This window comes from Urocampus carinirostris, chromosome 9 (genome assembly GCF_059441175.1).
Source record: "Urocampus carinirostris isolate Australia breed hairy pipefish chromosome 9, RoL_Ucar_1.0, whole genome shotgun sequence".
NCBI lineage: Eukaryota > Metazoa > Chordata > Actinopteri > Syngnathiformes > Syngnathidae > Urocampus > Urocampus carinirostris.
Genome location: NC_142357.1, coordinates 20,617,931 through 20,634,984, shown reverse-complemented (window position 1 = coordinate 20,634,984; position 17,054 = coordinate 20,617,931). Strand labels below are relative to the sequence as shown.

General features: G+C 40.2%; 1 protein-coding gene across 2 annotated transcripts; it reads right to left on the bottom strand.

Moving 5' to 3' along the window:
* Positions 1-4,431: 4,431 nt before the first annotated feature.
* LOC148359554 (uncharacterized) lies at positions 4,432-16,788 on the bottom strand. 2 transcript variants are annotated; one of them, XM_088344033.1, is made up of 8 exons: positions 7,865-7,907; positions 7,681-7,727; positions 7,359-7,440; positions 7,137-7,238; positions 5,525-7,072; positions 5,308-5,450; positions 5,101-5,210; positions 4,432-4,901 (listed from the first exon to the last, which is right to left on the bottom strand). In XM_088344033.1, the coding sequence occupies exons 3-8, from the start codon at positions 7,429-7,431 to the stop codon at positions 4,766-4,768; spliced, it is 2,112 nt and encodes a 703-aa protein (XP_088200159.1). In that variant the 5' UTR covers positions 7,432-7,440; positions 7,681-7,727; positions 7,865-7,907; the 3' UTR covers positions 4,432-4,765. The 2 variants fall into 2 exon arrangements, with proteins under 2 accessions (XP_088200159.1, XP_088200158.1); XM_088344032.1 differs by lacking the exons at positions 7,681-7,727; positions 7,865-7,907 and adding an exon at positions 16,642-16,788.
* Between the last annotated feature and the right edge of the window lie 266 nt (positions 16,789-17,054).

Sequence of the window (17,054 nt, the reverse complement as noted above, 5' to 3'; positions counted from 1 at the left end):
AGGAAAATGCCTAACAAAAGAAATCACTGCCGTTAACCATGAGGCAAAAATGCAATGGCAAAGCGAAACCACCAGAGAGCAGGGTCAGCATCATTTTTAAGCAGGCTTGTTATGAAAGATGGCCACGATTCCAAGCATTGACAAGCACTTCACCCAAAATTCAAGTACTTTTCTATCCTCAAAAACACGAAATTCACAAAATTCAAGTATTTTCAAATATTTTAAGCTCTGGCACGAACCATGCGCAGAGACTTTCACGTTTTTTTTAACCTGCAAAATGGCACACCTAATCAGTCTCATCAAACTCCATTGCTTTTTTAAAGTGTTTTCAGGTGTTTGTGTTGAAAGTTTTGAAAATTGTATTTAAAGGTGAGGAGTATTGTTTGAAGTGTCCTCAATGAAGTTAAAAGTTAAATATTTTATGTAGTAGGTATTTGTCAACAATACCCAGCTGAGTTCAAAGAGCCCGCATGGTTTTTTTCCCTACCGCGCCTATCTGCTTTTATCTTACTTTTAGCAAAGCTGTGAGGAGCAGAACACTTTAGGTAGGTAGAATAGGCATACGGGGGGACTAGTTTAGAGTGACATTATGGTCGTCCCGGCAGATTTTTTGTTTTGTTTAAATTGTTAGTGTTGCATGAAAATGTAGAAAGTAAGAGGCCTGTTTCAAGTACAGTCCAAACCAACCCAAACCCAAAGAGAAGGCAAAAAAAACAAAAACAAATATATTTAAGTCAAGTCAAGTCAAGTCATTTTTATTTGTATAGCCCTAAATCACGAAGAGTCTCAAAGGGCTTCACAGATTATTACACTATATTACACAAACTATTTTCAACCGACAAGAGGAGTAGGTTATTCGTATGCAATGGAGTAGAAGTGGGTTTTAAGTTTAGATTTAAACATTTCCACTGAGGTTGCAGATCGAATCTCAGGGGGAAGAGCATTCCACAGCACCGGTGCCCGGATGGAGAACGCTCTCGAACCAGCAGAAGACTTCTTTGCTCTCGGGATCATCAGAAGACCAGCACTCTCAGATCGTAGGCTTCGGACCGGGACATAGTGGCAGATCAGATCTGAAAGATAAGAGGGAGCAAGTCCATGTATGATTTTGTACAATACTAAGAGAACTTTGAAGTCACATCTTTGGCTAACTGGGAGCCAATGCAGGTTAGCCATAATCGGTGTTATGTGATCGTACTTTTTTGTCCTAGTTAAAAGCCTCGCTGCGGCATTTTGTACTAGCTGAAGAGACTTGATTCTGGACTTCGGGAGACCGGAGAGTAGTGCATTGCAGTAATCGAGACGGGAGGTAACAAATGCATGAATTATTGTTTCCGCATCAGACTGAGACAGTATTGAACGGATTTTAGCAATGTTGCGAAGATGGAAGAAGGCAGTTCTAGTAATTTGCTTTACATGCATCTCAAAGGATAGATCAGGGTCAAATATGACACCTAAATTTTTAACTGAGTCACTCTGTGTGATGTGACATTTGTCAATGTTCACAGCAGTTTTTGCGAATAAGTCCCGGCATTTAGAAGGACCAATGACTAACATTTCGGTCTTTTCAGAGTTAAGACGCAAGAAATTGAGTGACATCCACTCTTTTATCTCAGTGAGACAGGCCTCCAAATTTCCACAGTTTAGTGTGGAAGATTCCTCCAACGGAAGATATAGTTGAGTGTCGTCTGCGTAGCAGTGGAAGCTGATATTGTACTTGCGAATAATATCACCTAATGGAAGCATGTAAATGTTGAAAAGTAGGGGGCCGAGCACTGAACCCTGCGGAACACCGCAGGTAACATTAAAGGGCTCAGATGTCGTTTCACCATATTTAACACAGTGCGTCCTATCTGAGAGGTAAGATTTGAACCACGAGAGGACGGCTCCTGAGAGACCAATCCATTTTTCCAACCGTTCTAGTAGGATATTGTGGCGCACTGTGTCAAAAGCAGCACTAAGATCCAGCAGCAGCAAAAGTGATGAAGCGCCAGAATCTATTGACATTAGGAGATCATTTGTTACCTTGATCAGAGCTGTCTCAGTAGAGTGGTTAGCCCTGAATCCTGATTGCATGGATTCAAAAAGGTTATTCTCCGATATGAAAGCATTCAGCTGCTGTGCCACTACTTTTTCGAGTACTTTAGAGAGGAAAGGTAGGTTTGACACAGGTCTGTAATTACTTAATATTTCTGGATCAAGGTTGGGTCGTTTCAGTGTGGGTTTAATAACGGCGGACTTAAAAGCTGCTGGAACTACACCTGAGGAGAGTGATGTATTTATAATATTTAGAACTGAAGGCCCAAGGACGCTAAAAAGACTTTTAATAAGTGAACCTGGGAGAGGGTCGAACTGGCAAGTTGTCGGTTTGGCCGCATTCACCACTTGTTTGAGATCATCAAGTGACAGTTCACTAAAACCGGCCATTTTCCCAGGGCAGCCACCCTGTCGTGCATCTGTAAATTTCAGTCCTTTAATACGTGTGGTACTAACAATATCTTTTGCAATTTCTTCCTGTATGCATTGAATCTTCTTAGTGAAGAAGACCATTAAGTCCTGAGCAGAGTGTGTCGAACTGTCTGCGGTAGCCTGTTGCCTTGTAAGCGATGCTACAGTGTCAAAAAGGGCTTTGGGGTTGTTCTTTTGAGACGCAATCACCTTCGAAAGGTAGGCCGATTTTGCAGAGGCAAGGGCCGCTTTATACTTTAACAAGCTGTCACACCAGGTTTGATGGAAAACCTCAAGCTTGGTAGCGCGCCATTTTCTCTCCCATTTCCTGCATTCTTTTTTAAGGGCTCTAGTTTCATCAGTAAACCAAGGTGTGCGTCTTTTAGGACGTGATTTTAGTTTTATGGGCGCTATTGAATCCAGCACACTAGTCAGGGTGGTATTGAACTCATTTATGAGTGAGTCAATCGAGCCATTGTATTTAGGAAAGGACGCAACTGCTCCAGGAAGGAGTTCAAAGAGCTCAGAAACTGTGCCAGTGCTTATATTGCGTCCGCTAAATCCCTCAGCTTTATTAAGTCTACATTTAGTTAGCACCTCAAATGTCACTAAATAATGATCAGAGATAACAGTAGTACACGGTAGAACCATGATGTTTGAGGTTAAAACTCCTCGAGTCAGAATCAAGTCTAGCGTGTTCCCATTTTTATGGGTTGGCAAGTCAACCAGTTGAGTAAAACCAAATGCATCAATTAGAGAACTAAACGCAATAGTAAGTGAACTGTGTGGGGAGTTCATATGAATGTTAAAGTCTCCCATAATTATAATTTTGTCTGCATAGGTTACTAGTTCAGACAAAAGTTCAGCAAATTCGTCTAAGAAAGTTGTGTATGGCCCAGGTGCACGATAGTTATTACATCAATTGACAATTGAGGGGACCGCATCACAAGAGCCTCAAACGTTTTGTAATTATTAGAGGTACGTGTATTAAATTTGAGCGATTTTTCAGAGATTAGCGCAACACCACCACCTCTTTTCAGCGTGCGTGCTATATGACTACTCTCGTAGTCTGGGGGAGAGGCATAATTTAGCGCCAAGTGCTCATCCGGGCGTAACCACGTTTCACAAAGACCCATACAGTTAAGTTTATAATCACGAATAATGTTATCAACAAGTAAAGCTTTTGGAGCAAGCGATCTAATATTTAACAGACCAAATTTCAGCTTTGCTGAATCATTTGACTTAGCTGAACTCTTTGTAGTCTTTGTCGAGATCTTCAAAAGCTCCCGGCGTTGTGGCCGTTCGTGAGCGCTGAGTTTAAAGCGTCGGTTGTCCGGCGAGGAATGAATGGTGGAATTAGTTACATCCTCGCGTCCATCCTCGCGTCCATCTTGCTGCTTGGACTTCACACGCTTCACACATCTACCTGCACGGCAACCACGCTTCTGTTTCCTTTCTTTACGGGGCCGTCGGCGTCGTTTATTAAGAGGAATAGCTGTCCACAAGGATGCCGGGTCTCTTTGAAGTTCGCTCGGTATATCATGGGCGGTATAAAAAGTGCCCGAAAAATCGAAATTTAGACGCCCACCCAACCGAATAAGTTCGTCCCTACTGTAAGTGTTTTTGGCCACACATGTGTCCAAAAGTGAAAGAAAAAAAGACAAGAGAACGGCAATAAATAGAAGATTAGCTGGAGAGCTAGCCGCAAGCATGTATCCATGCGCAGCCGCCATCTTTTTAAGCGCATCCAGTGCTTGTACTTGCATGCGCATAATGAAGGAGCTTGACAGAAGCTGTAATGATGACACAAGCCAAAAGTGGTGAGCATGAATAATAAAAAAAAACATTCTGTCAAGTTCCTTCAAGGTAGACCCAAACCTATATATTAGAGACCTAGTTGGCATAACAGTTTTTTTGTCTTTAAATTTACTACTGCAAATGTGTATTATTTAAAACATAGTTAGTAATTATCCAATTCTGTACTCATTTCAGCCAAAAAACTTTATTTCACGGCTCACTTTCCTGTTGTGTGTCTTGGGCAATTACAGCCTGGCGGCACCCATCCCTTTCTGGGGCGTTTTTTGGGGTAGAGATTTGCTGCCCCACATGTAACATATTGTACTGCTTTACATGGTAACCAGGACATTCACAACACTCAGTGTACAGATTGAACACAAGTCAGCAATATAAGGGTGGTTCCTGCAAACAAATCAGGTTTCAGTTTTCACATGAAAAGACTCAAATATTTTCTACTCGAGGTAATTCCACACAAATACAAAACATTCAATGTGTTTTGGTGTAGAGTCATGGATTCTCATCAGATCTCGCATATCCAGTACTTTCGGACAGAACAGTTGTCATCATTCCAACCAGAAAACAAAGTAGAGGATTTTCCCTGGATTTCAGCACAGTCCTGGTTCCGTAAGTTGTTGGGCTGCCCAACCCGCCAAAAACTGTTAAACAGAACATTCCTTCAAATTCTGGAATTTACAAAACATTCATTCCTGTCATGTGCATGTTGCATCACTTCCTGCTGAAGGGATGCTTTTTGTTTTTACTTCTCTGTCAATCTTTGGAACTAAATGAAGTCGAAACTGGAAGTGAGAGCACATTGTTGGAAAATGTTGAGTTGTTCAATAAGTTTTAACTTACTGTAAAGTGAGAGGGCTCTCATCCACCCACTTCCACTTTTGCTCCTCGATTTGATCGCTCAACCCAATCCACGCATGCTTTCCGTGCCCCAGTAATCCATTAAGAAATAACTGTTGGAGTGGACAAACATTGCCAAGACAAAAACCCTGTAAAACTGAAGATCATATTTCGCCAAATCTCATTTATGCTGGCATCAGTCCTTTTCACCTGTTCAGCCTTGCTGTTTATAACAACCAGATCAGCTCCTCTGTTGATGCAGTCCTTTCGGCTTTCAGACCAGGACCGAGTTAAGCTAGACAAGAAGTAGCAGCTGTTGTCAAACCTCATCCAGCCTGCCATGCAGAGCATACCTATAGGATACATACAAAAGCAGAGTAAGTATTAGGCCGTTGGGTATCTGTTCTAGCATCTCTGATGACTTTACTGTTTATCTTTGAACTCATTTTGTCGATAGTCTTCTGCATCTTGTACTTTTCTGTCTCCAGGCTGCTCTTGTTTCCACGTAGCTGCTCATTTTCATCACGCAGAGCATGGCAGTTGCCTTGCGGTTGAGTTTGTAGTATTTGCTGGTTGTACCTGAGCTGCCAACTAGAAATGTTTAAGCTTGCCAAGGTGTAATTTCTTTCCAACAAATCCCTGTCAGCCTCCAATAGAGTGTAATTTTTCTTTAAATTGTCTCTGTCATTTTTAATGTTGTTGTAGAGGGCGGTAACCGCATCTTTCTCATTAGCCAGTCTGGTGATACTGGCTGTGAGTAACGCTTTCTCTCCCATTACAGACACGTAACGCGTCTGTAACTGATCCTTGTCGCTTATCAATGATGATAAACTGCTCTGCAACTGGTCTTTTTCTCTCACTAGATTTTTGAAATTTAACCTCAACTGATCCCTTTCTGTTGACAATCTTGTTTTACTTGTTACGAGAAGCTGGTTCTCTTTACGGAGGGAATCGTAGTCAGTTAGCAACCTCTCTTTGTCTTTCACAAGGGACTCATGTTGGCCTTGTAACTGGTCTTTTTGTGCTCTTAATGAATTGCAGTTTTGTTGTAACACGTCTTTCTCATTTTTCAGACTATTGAAACGTGACATCAACTGATCGTTTTCGGCAGACAAAGTGGTTTTACTGCTCTGCAGCTGTTCTGTCTTGTTGACAAGGGAGCCATACCTGACCTCTAACAGGTCGTTGTAGCTTTTCAGTGATGAGAAATTCTGTCGCAACCTGTCTGTTTCATCCTTCAAACTTTCCAGGCGAGACCTGAAGTCATTACTTTGTGCAGTAGCATTTGTTTTAGTGGTCAGCAGGAGCTCTTTTTCTTTAACAAGAGCTTTGTTTATGTCTTCTAAATAATCTTTATCTTTAACAAGTGTCTCATAACTATCCTGCAATTTGCCATTTTTGCTTCTCAGTAAAGTGTAATTGTGTCGCCTCTGGTCATTCTCCACTTTCAAAATGTGAAAGCGAGACTGGAACTCATCTCTTTGAGCAGTTGCATTATTTCTACTGGTTTGAAGATTTTCTAGGTCTTTAACGAGCGAATCATAGTTGGTTTGTAGTTGGTCTTTCTCTTTCAAAAGGGACTTGAGACTAGCCTGCAACTGGTCTTTGTCCATCCCCAGTGTGCTATTCAGGGTTTGTAGCACGTCATTTTCAGTTCTCAGGAGGGTGTAGTTGGTCAGCATCTTGTCATGCTGCTGCTTCAAGCCTTGAAAATTGGCTCTCAACTCATCTCTCTCAGCAGTCAAAGCCGTTACACTGGCAAGGAGCTTCTCTCTGTTTGTCACAAGAGAGTCATAGTTGGACTGCAAATGGTCTTTGTCCTGAGTGAGGTTATTCAACATGACCTCCAGCAGGTTTCTTTTTACATAGTCACTGTTTGTGTGGAGTATGTTATTGTGGAGATGGTGGTTTGTCTCTTCAATCAGATGGTCAGACTTAGTCGGGTCCTCCGTTGAAAACGTAGGCAATATTGCATCTAGGAAATTTGTTTAAAATGTTGAAATCCGTTGGGAAACAATGGTTTTCTTTTGGTGACATACAGTAGATGGCTTGTCCAATGTTACCAGCCAGTAAGACAGCACACACCAAACCAAGACAGACAATGACACATCTAGATGACTTTTCTCTTTGTTGAAAGTTTACTGTAAATAAAAAGAGAAATAACTTCAGGGTAAAACTTTTAGAAAGTATCATTTGACATTAACAACAAAATGTGTTCTAGTGACCTTTAGCCCAAATTATTGATTAATTCTGCAAATTACCTTCGGTGACAAGCCCTTGCATCGTTAAATTCTTTTTTAAATAGCCACATTCATCAAGTTCCATGGAATCCATTTTCTTCCTCTACCAGAAAGGAGAAATATGTAAATTGATGCAAAACAGAAGCAAAAAGAATGTAGTCAGTTGTGAAAGTTTAGTTAGATTATTATGAAAAAAAGATCCATAAACATTTAAAATATTAGTATTGAATTACAATGAATGTGATATAATTGCTTTAGAAAAATATATTTTTTTTATCTGAATGTGTTTGAGATTAATCAGCCAACAAAAAAGACACTTAAAAAAATCCATTTGGCAACTTACCACTGAAGAGTATAACTTAAATGCAAATCTAAATGGTCTGTCCGATCCTAAAAAAATACAAGAACAAATTGTATTTGTTTTATTTTGAAGTTTGTTTCTCTTTGCCCTGTTTACATTTGACACTCATTTTTTTAATATCTTGAATAATTTACATCAGCGTACAACAATGAAGGCATATCCTTACCTCGGATCTTTGACGGTGGAGCACTAACAAGGTTAAGAAAGGTTCTGCCGTCATATACAATTCCCATCACATTTGTCTCTTTATAAAACGGGAAACAGTTTTTTAGGCGGTCTGATTGGTGAAACATAAACACATGTACCGGATATCAACAGTTCATGATGATCCATGCATGTAACTCGAGTTCATTGACATCCGGTCATCGTTTTTGTAGAATCCCTTAAGTTTCTTTTTCCTTTCTTGGTGCATTGAAAGTAGATATGTGCTTTCTCTTCCCCTTTTGCCTCATTTCAAAATCTTTAATAGGTAGGATGAGGATATTTGTTTTTCTCTCTCGCTAAAAAATAAAAAAAACAGAGTCAATGTTCCCTGGTTCGCAATGGGACATATTTGTTATATCCCAATAAATTGTTACACTTTTTTTAAAGGTGAGATACCACAAAAAGCTTGAGTTTCAACTTAGTTCTAGCAATTCCTTAAAAAAAATCCTACACAAAAAATAGGGCAAAAGGTACCATTTATATCTGCAGAAGTAAGTATGTTAGGATTAGGTGCTAAAAGCTACAGTGTTGGGCACATTGCTCGTAAAACAGTAATTAGTGCATCTTTTACGTCGGGCGGACAACTTCTCAAAACGTCTCCACCCGGGTGGCCGACAACTTTCTCAAGGTTTTTCTATTTCTCCAATCACGGTGTATTGCAAAAACAAATTTTCAAATTAAAGACCAAATTTGAGGACTCTTTTTACCGCAGATTATGTGCTTACATTGGCTCCATTTATTGAGATGATTTATCGTTCCTGTATAATCCACGCACCCTCTCCACGCGTTGCCTACCAAGTATTTAGTGACAGTTGCAAGTTACTTAATTTAGCAATTATTTCCTTTACTGTTTGGTTAGAGGGTGCCATCGTTGGCCCTTGAGAAGGTTCCACCATAATCCTTGCCCAGTTATTTAACTGGCAGTTTGCTCAGTTGTATGTGACAACATGATTAATGCGGAATTATTTAGCAGATTGAGAGCATTGCGATACCTGCATTTAATGACCAATGCAGTTACTAACCATGTAGTAACGACAGTTAAGTTACCAAATTGTATTAAAATGTATTACAGTACTCGCTACCAAGAACAGTAATTGTGTTCCTTCGTCACACACTAGTCCCAACACAGGCTACTGTTAATAGTATTTTTCATCAAAGGACTGAAAATGTTATTGCATGAATTCCCTATCCGCAAATATACCCTCCAATTGTAATAAAATTGCTTGCAAGTGATATTTCTTGCAAGTGATATTTCTATCTTTCACAGAAAGCCTGCAAAGTCTTAAATTCAGTGCTTAAGGCTACAAGCTAGTAAGGATTCCCAGCACAAGCTAAAGTGCTTATAAAGTAAAGTTGGAGTACGAAGACAAATGGAGTTCAATAAGCTTTGAGGCCGGTGTTGAGATTTAACAGTCGGCCCATGAGGATCCTGGCAAAGAGACAAATAGGATTAATGTGCCCTAAAGTCACTGTTCATTATCAGACAGCGGATAAGGCGGCATGTTTTGAACGTGGTGCGGTAGGCCTTGCTACATTAGAGTAAATCAAATGTGGATCAAGGGGGAAGATAGGCGTAGCGTTTTGACAAAGGTTTCAATCATCCGTCGACTGGGAACACCCAAAACTAAAATTTAGTACCCTTTTTGGGCCATAATTAAAAGTATAAACCAACGCTTGGGGGAATATTAAAGTCTGAAAAAAGTGGCTGACATTTTCCACCGGATTGATGGTGTTTTTAACATTTCCAACATAATTGCAATAAAAGAGTACACCGGGTTGCCCTCTTAGCGCCCTCTATTTTGTTAAATAAAACTTTTTAAAATTCGTTTTTTATAGTTGAAGGCAGTTATTTTGTTGCAATGCCTGACAACTCCGAGGTAACATGTGTCGGTGTAGTCAGTAGTTTGATTTATTGATGGTTCCTAATCGCTTGATTTTCGTCTGGGCAACTTGGGTGTTTGCTACCATGGTAGACGTGTATTTTTTTATTGTTGTTTCACTAGGCAAACCTTCAAAATGGTTCTTGTGTACAAGTGATCAGAAGAGTTGAAGAATAATTCATTGAGTAATTGATGTATTAATAGGTACAAAAATCCGATTTGGAAGGAAACCAATATTTAGCCAATTAGTTAATGTCAGAGGCAGAACAGATGGAGGACCCAGACGCGTAACGTTTTCACACAAGGTTCATTTTACGGGAATGAGGCAGTCATGCGCATGAACACAAACGCCAGGAATGCGGTGATCGCTTGGCGGAAGAAGTGAGACAGAGAAGTCAAAGGCAGACGAGATCGAGGCAGGACAGAACTGATGGGATCGATAGAATAGAAGAAGAATAGAATAGAATTTACTTTTATTGTCATTCTTTGTAATCATGCACACAGAACGAAATGTCGATACACCTGACCCATACAGTTAAACTGTAGCGAGCCGATACAGGACACACAGGTAGATACCGGACAGGACAGACGGGATCGATACCGGATACTGGGGCAAGATACCGGACAGGACGAGACAGACGGGTCGATAGCGGACACTGGAGCAAGATACCGGACAGGACGAGGCAGGTGGGATCGATATCAGATACTGGAGACTGCGTAAGATAGCGGGCAGGAGGAGACAGACGAGATCGATATCGGATACTGGATACAGGGGCAGGATACCGGACAGAGTCAAAACACAAGTCTTGCAAGTGCAGAGGCCTGTTGACGGACTGACAAGGAGCGAATGAGAGCACTGAGTTTAAATAGGAGGAAAGCCAATCAGGCAACGAGCCGCAGCTGGCGCCAAACAGACGGGGCCAAGTGAGGGTAATGGGCAACCGTGACATTTCATATTAAAAAAACTGAAATAATTACCATATTGCATTTTTCTTTTTTAAGGCACACATAAAAACCCCAGATTGTCCAGAAATGTGAAAGTGTGCCTTGTGTTCCGGTGTTCATTAGATACCCCAAAAAGTACAGTGGACACAATTGGAAATGCATACAGTATTTATTTGTGTGAGTCACTGCACAAGGTTTTACGGTACACTGCCGTATTTGTGCAATGATTGATTATTGATCACTTCCTCGCGTTCAGGTTATTGCTGGTACATTGCTTTGCAGATTTTCAAATGAATTGTCTTTGTAGTAGCTCAGGTGGTAGAGCGCTCGTCGTATGACGAAGAGGTCGTAGGTTTGATTCCCGGCCCCTTCATGTTAAATGTCGAATTGTCCTTGAACGTGACACTGAACCCTTAATGCCCCTGATAAGCTGGAAAGCGCCTTGCATGACTGTCGCCGCTCTCGGTTTGTGAGTGTGTGTGTGAATGGGAAGGTATATCAATGCAGGCAATTTCCGATGTTTTTTGTTTTTCTGTGGAATTAGTCTGAAATATATGATTTCTCAAAGAGTACTAGGCAGTTTGTGTGCCTTTTGAGTAATAGTTCAGTAAGGAGTTAAAAACTGGCTCAATAAAAGTTTGAGGGTCTATAATTATGATTTGTAAATAGGCATCTGTGGCGCGAGTCCGAGCAAAGTATGGATATTTGGTAACTAGCCTCAGGAAGGGACCAAGTTTTATTAATGTTATAGCTTGCACTTGGCAGGAAAATAAATATCTGGCCTGACAAGTTCTGTTAAGTTTCTTTTGTGAGGTGGATCCCAAGTTGGGGAAGCATGGGGTAACCCGGCTAGTACCCTCTGTTAGACGGATGTGTACCAGACCCTAACCAAAATACCTGTTTACCCACAAGACAGTCAACAAGAAATACGGCCAAGTTTCCCTATTATTCATTTTAAAATGACTTTGTCAAAAATGTTCAGAAAAACACTCATACATACAGATTCAATTTGGGTGTTAGGTCTGCTCTACTAAGCCTTAATGGCCATTTTCATCGCCTCCTTGTCGACAATTCCTTACTTATCTTGCACTGAAAATTAACTACAGAGAGATGACAAAACGACTCCTCACACCTTCCACTTTCACTTGAATAGACAATAACATCAGTGTAGACCTATGATAACATGACCTTGTCTACCTTGTTTTGTGACAAGATGATTGAACGTCACCACAATGAACAACAAAAAGTGATGATTTTAAATCAAAATTAAACGTAAATTAAACAAGTCTTTGAAAAAAATAAAATTGAAGTGAAAAAGGACCCCCGGGGTGCTGTTACAACTCAAGAGTTGTGTTCCTTGTGATAATCATGTGACTCATCTAGTATGTAAGCCAAGACCACACAGGCCTTGTTTACTGTATTCCCTCACTTGATTGACAGTTGCGGTCACAGGTACGGGTTTGATCTTAACAGCTTTAGCCACCTGCAGCCTCTAACTCAACTTGCTTACACAAGAAGCGAACAGAGCAACACTTTACAGTCAGTGCATCAAATACAAGTCTTTTGTGTAACTCTCAATCCAGGTAAAACATTTTTTTTCCCAGAAATGAGTCTACCTCCTCAAGTCAGAGTTTAGTAAGACTATTGATGTAACCCAGACTCAAATTATCTGAGTCTGCAAGTTGTTTGTGTTGAGTCAACTTCATCTCATCTCATCTCATTCTCTCATTATCTGCACCGCGTATCCTCAGTAGGGTCGCGGAGGTGCTGGAGCCCATCCCAGCAATCATCAGGCAATGGGCAGGGGACACCCTGAACTGGTTGCCAGCCAATCGCAGGGCATTGAGTCAACTTACATGATTCAAAACAATGAGTTAACTGGTAGTCCACTTTCTTCTGTCCTGCCTTTAATCGAAGTAAATGGCTCCTTGTTATCTTTGGCGAGTTTTCTAAATAAGCAAAAAAAGTCTCCTGAGTAGGAGGTCCTTTAGTATTTTGAGAAACTACAACCAATGTGCAAATCAATAAATGTGAGCTGAATCGTATGAGTCAGCAAAGTTTTTGCTTTGGATGCTGCCCAAGTCAGTCATATGAATCATCTGGGCTTTTAGTGTTTCTGATGAACACGATACCTTGAGGCACTCATCTAAATTGACAAAATATTAAGTTTGTGGTTTTTGGGTGTGTAATTAATGTGAGCCACATTACATGAGTCAGCAAAGTTTTTGTTTTGTCCGCAAGTCAGTCATATGATTGAACAGAATCATCAGAGCCCTTGGTGTTTCTGATGAATAGGCTAGCTCAGGGCACTTGCTCTCATCGACAAAATAATCATGATGCGGGTTTTGGGTGTGTCTCCTATCTTCAATTACTCTTTCAAGTCAACTGAATCATGTAGCAGGACTTCTTGTCTGTCTAGTCAATCATTGGATTTACGTGAATATGCTGTGATTACTGTGTTCTCAATGACCTAGTCAATAAACTGTGGGATAGGCTACTGTGATTATAATAATAATTTGACAGGTCCAGTCTAAAGCTTAGGTAGCTGATTATTACCTAAGTGTCTTACCAGGAATCTTAAGACATGATTCACAGATGAAAATTTAAAATGTTTGACTCAGTAATTTTATTACTTACCACATCCTTGGATTGGAAATCCCTTCAAACGGAGGCTACAGCCAACGTAAGTTAACCTTGTTGCAAATTTATTTATAACCGTTTATAGTTATTTTCAACCAGAAAAAAACTTGGAATGGTCAAATCCAGTCCGACTACGGGCTCTTTTGACGTGATAAATACCGCTCTGTCATTGGTAAATGATCAGCAGGTGTACAGACAAACAAATGTTTATGTGACTATTGGTCAAGTAAGAAATCAGTAATATTAAACCTGCCAAGTGCCCCTAGGGAACTTGACTCATAATGAGGATGCCTGGAGCAGATCAACGACTAATTTCTTGCTCCTCACGAAGGCAATTGTTCCCCGCCTATGTGGTCATGTTTTGGCCTAAATACCCCCTCCAATGCCTCTCCTCTAATTAACCCAAAACACACTGATAGTTACCACTGCACAGCTTTATGTGAGTCATTTGGCAGTTGACTTTGGCTGCTAGCCTAAGGGCTTTCCTCCACAGCGGCTCTGGACTGGACTGACAGAGGAATTACGTTGGTGGGCGAAAAAAAACATTTCTACGTCCGGCGCTTGGGAATTTATTCCAGGGCCAAAGTTGTTTGCAATACTGTATATGTACGTATGTTTTTGATTGGTGGGAATGGAAAGACTTCATTTGATAAAAACGTGTGACTCATCATCAAATATTGTTGGTTCTTATTCAAGCAGATAACTCATTTACCATCAGTGATTTTCAGAAATACTCCTGACAAAGACGTGCAAAAAAAACATTACTATAATTTTTTTGTGATGATTAAGTACACAAACAAGGTATCAGTATTGATACCAGCCTTTTTGAGGGTATCGATACTAATGATAGTGGTCAACATCAGAATCTGATGCCTTCTAAAGTATATTTAACAACCAGGAACCTAAAACTAAAGGGATTATGAATTGACATTACACAAAGGCATTTTTTGAAGGACATGTACAGAATTTGGAACTTTTTTACTCGCTGCCTCTATCTCCTGGCTTGTGTCATCGCAGCGGCCTCACTCAGTTTGTTCATGATGCACCTGCAAGAATGTGGATTCCTTAGACGAGCTCAAATAAATTCTTCTCTTTTCATCTTTTTCAGGGTTGTGCGTTAGTGTTTGGACTCAAATTGAAGAAGGCGTTATCTTACTTTCACCATTTTCATGTGACACAAAAAAATACAAAAACAAAAAAATAAATACATAAATAAACGCCGGAACGAGCATGATGGCACTCTTCAGCACTAAAACCCTATTCCTCCTACCTAATGTGTTCCACCCCGATTGTCTTAACTATAAGAAGAATAAAGGCAGGTACTAGGCTCAGTGGAAAATAAAGCATAATGGACCTTTGAACTCTATTTGGCATTGTTAACACATACTTAATAGAGAAAATATTTGATTTTCAACCCAAGGAAACATCAAACGACGAACCCACCTTTAAAAATGATTATGCTGGAATTTATCAGTATTTATCAGAAATGCTTACTACTCAAGATTTGGCTATTAATTAGTGTTGAACCGAAGAGGGGCAATGGAAGGTATTAAAGTTGTTATGTTGGCATTGTTATATATGTATTCGAGTTTCACTGCTGCTTTTTTGTGTACTTTTGTTCGGAACCAGTTGTTGCAGTAGTATATGTCTTTTTTATTCTGCCAAAGTTTGCATTGTAGTTATTTTACTGTAATAACATAACTTAAATGCATACTTCGGCAGTATAATGTGTAAAATCCTTGTGCTGTGTTTATGGTAATTATAAACGAACGCAAGGTGGTTCAATTATTCAATTATCATGCTCATTCAATGCAAAAAGTATTAATTTTGGATTAGTATTATCCTATACTACTCAGCATTTACTTGGATGGGATCTATACCAAAATTCCCAGTATTGCACAACCCTAACACTAATTCTAAAAATGTAGATGTAAATGGTCTGCATTTATATAGCGCTTTTCAAGTCACTGAAGACCTCCCAAAGCGCTTTACAACTTGCTTCACACTTTCCCTTTTTATGTTAGATATTTCTCCTCTTATATTCTTGGCTCTCAATCTTATTTTCGCAACAATGTTCTTACTACTTTTGCCGCCTTTGTCCATGTACAGAACTATAAGACAAAGAGCCCTTTATTCCAATGGCGCCGACCACGGAGCACCTGATCCTCGATTGTAAAAATCTCTGTAGCATGTCCTCAGGATGCACGTCACGTTTATGGAGAGGGGGGTTATTACGAGCATGCAAAAGTGCTGACAGCGCGAGTTCTGTGCTGGCCAAGCGTGGTTCACCAAACGGTGCAAAACAAAAGATGAAACGCGATCACACTGTACTGATGGTTTAGATACAGTATGAGCGATGTTGGGACGGAGATGGATATCTAATACCCTCTGCTGCTACGCAGAGGGGGACATTTCATCCCTGGGAACACAAGAGTGATAAAAGTAGATTTATGACACCGCTATGGACGCTGCGGGCACACACAGTTGAAACTTTATTAGCTTGTAGTTGTTCATACATGCAATTTGGTTGTCCTGTGCTTTCACATATTCTACTTAACATGCACACATTTAATACTTTATGACACCCCAATCCCCTGAATCCACTAGAATATATGAATATAACAACCATACCACTTACCCACAGACACAAAAGCATATATATATATATATATATATATATATATATATATATATATATATATATATATATATATATATATATATATATATATATATATATATATATATATATATATATATAATATATATATAATTTAACCTCTAGCATTAACAAGGCATTTCCCCCACAGAACTGCCGCTCAGTGTATATTTTTTCTTTTTCAGACCATTGTCGGTAAACCCTAGAGATGGTTGATGATGCGTAAAAAAATCCCAGTAGATGAGCAGTTACTGAGATACTTAGACCAGCCTTTTTGGCACCAACAACCATGCCATGTTCAAAGTCTCTCAAATCACCTTTCTTCCCCATACTGATGCTCGGTTTGAATTGCAAGACCATGTCTACATGCCTAAATGCACTGAATTGTCGCCGTTTAATTGGCTGTTTAGAAATTGTGTCGGACAGGTGTAGCTAACAAAGTGGCCGGAGTGTGTCTATATCGCGCGACACCAGAAAGGAAACAAGAACAAAGACAGGTGGGTATTTATTCTTTTAAAAGGCAGCGAGAGAGAAGCCTTGCCTGAACCCGAACAAAATGATTAACAATCTTGGCCTGAAATATGGGTCGGGTCAGGCTCGGGTTAAAAATCGTACCTCTATGTCGGAGCTTATAAGGAGACAGACGTTTTGCTTCAAAGCGGCTGTCACCAGTAGAAAGCTTTTTCTGAACATAGCTGAGGTGCAGCTTCTGATTTATGCTTCCTTGGGGCGTTATTCAGTCACCTTGGGATTCGATACCGTAAACGCATCTGATGTGGAGATGGACTTAATGCTTGCCCCGGGGATGCGCTGCCACCTCTACTCAGCATTCGTGACACGTGATTGCTGGATTGAGCCAGTCCGGCTGTGAGCTTGAAGGAATCCTTTGGCCTCGAGTCAGAGATTGTCATTTATGTGCATACACGAAAACATGGCGGTTACAATTTCACAGCAATTATGTTGACAAATATGACACAAATCTCCATGCATCTTGGGAGCTCTTTAAAAAAAATGATGGCTCAATATAC

Coding starts and splice junctions, on each gene's coding strand:
- LOC148359554 (XM_088344032.1), bottom strand. CDS start 16,719: ATGTTCAGAAAAAGCTTTCTACTGGTGACAGCCGCTTTGAAGCAAAAC. Junction 7,441..16,641: donor TTATAAGCTCCGACATAGAG/GTACGATTTTTA, acceptor CCTTTCTGGTAG/AGGAAGAAAATGGATTCCAT. Junction 4,902..5,100: donor GAGAGCCCTCTCACTTTACA/GTAAGTTAAAAC, acceptor TCTGTTTAACAG/TTTTTGGCGGGTTGGGCAGC.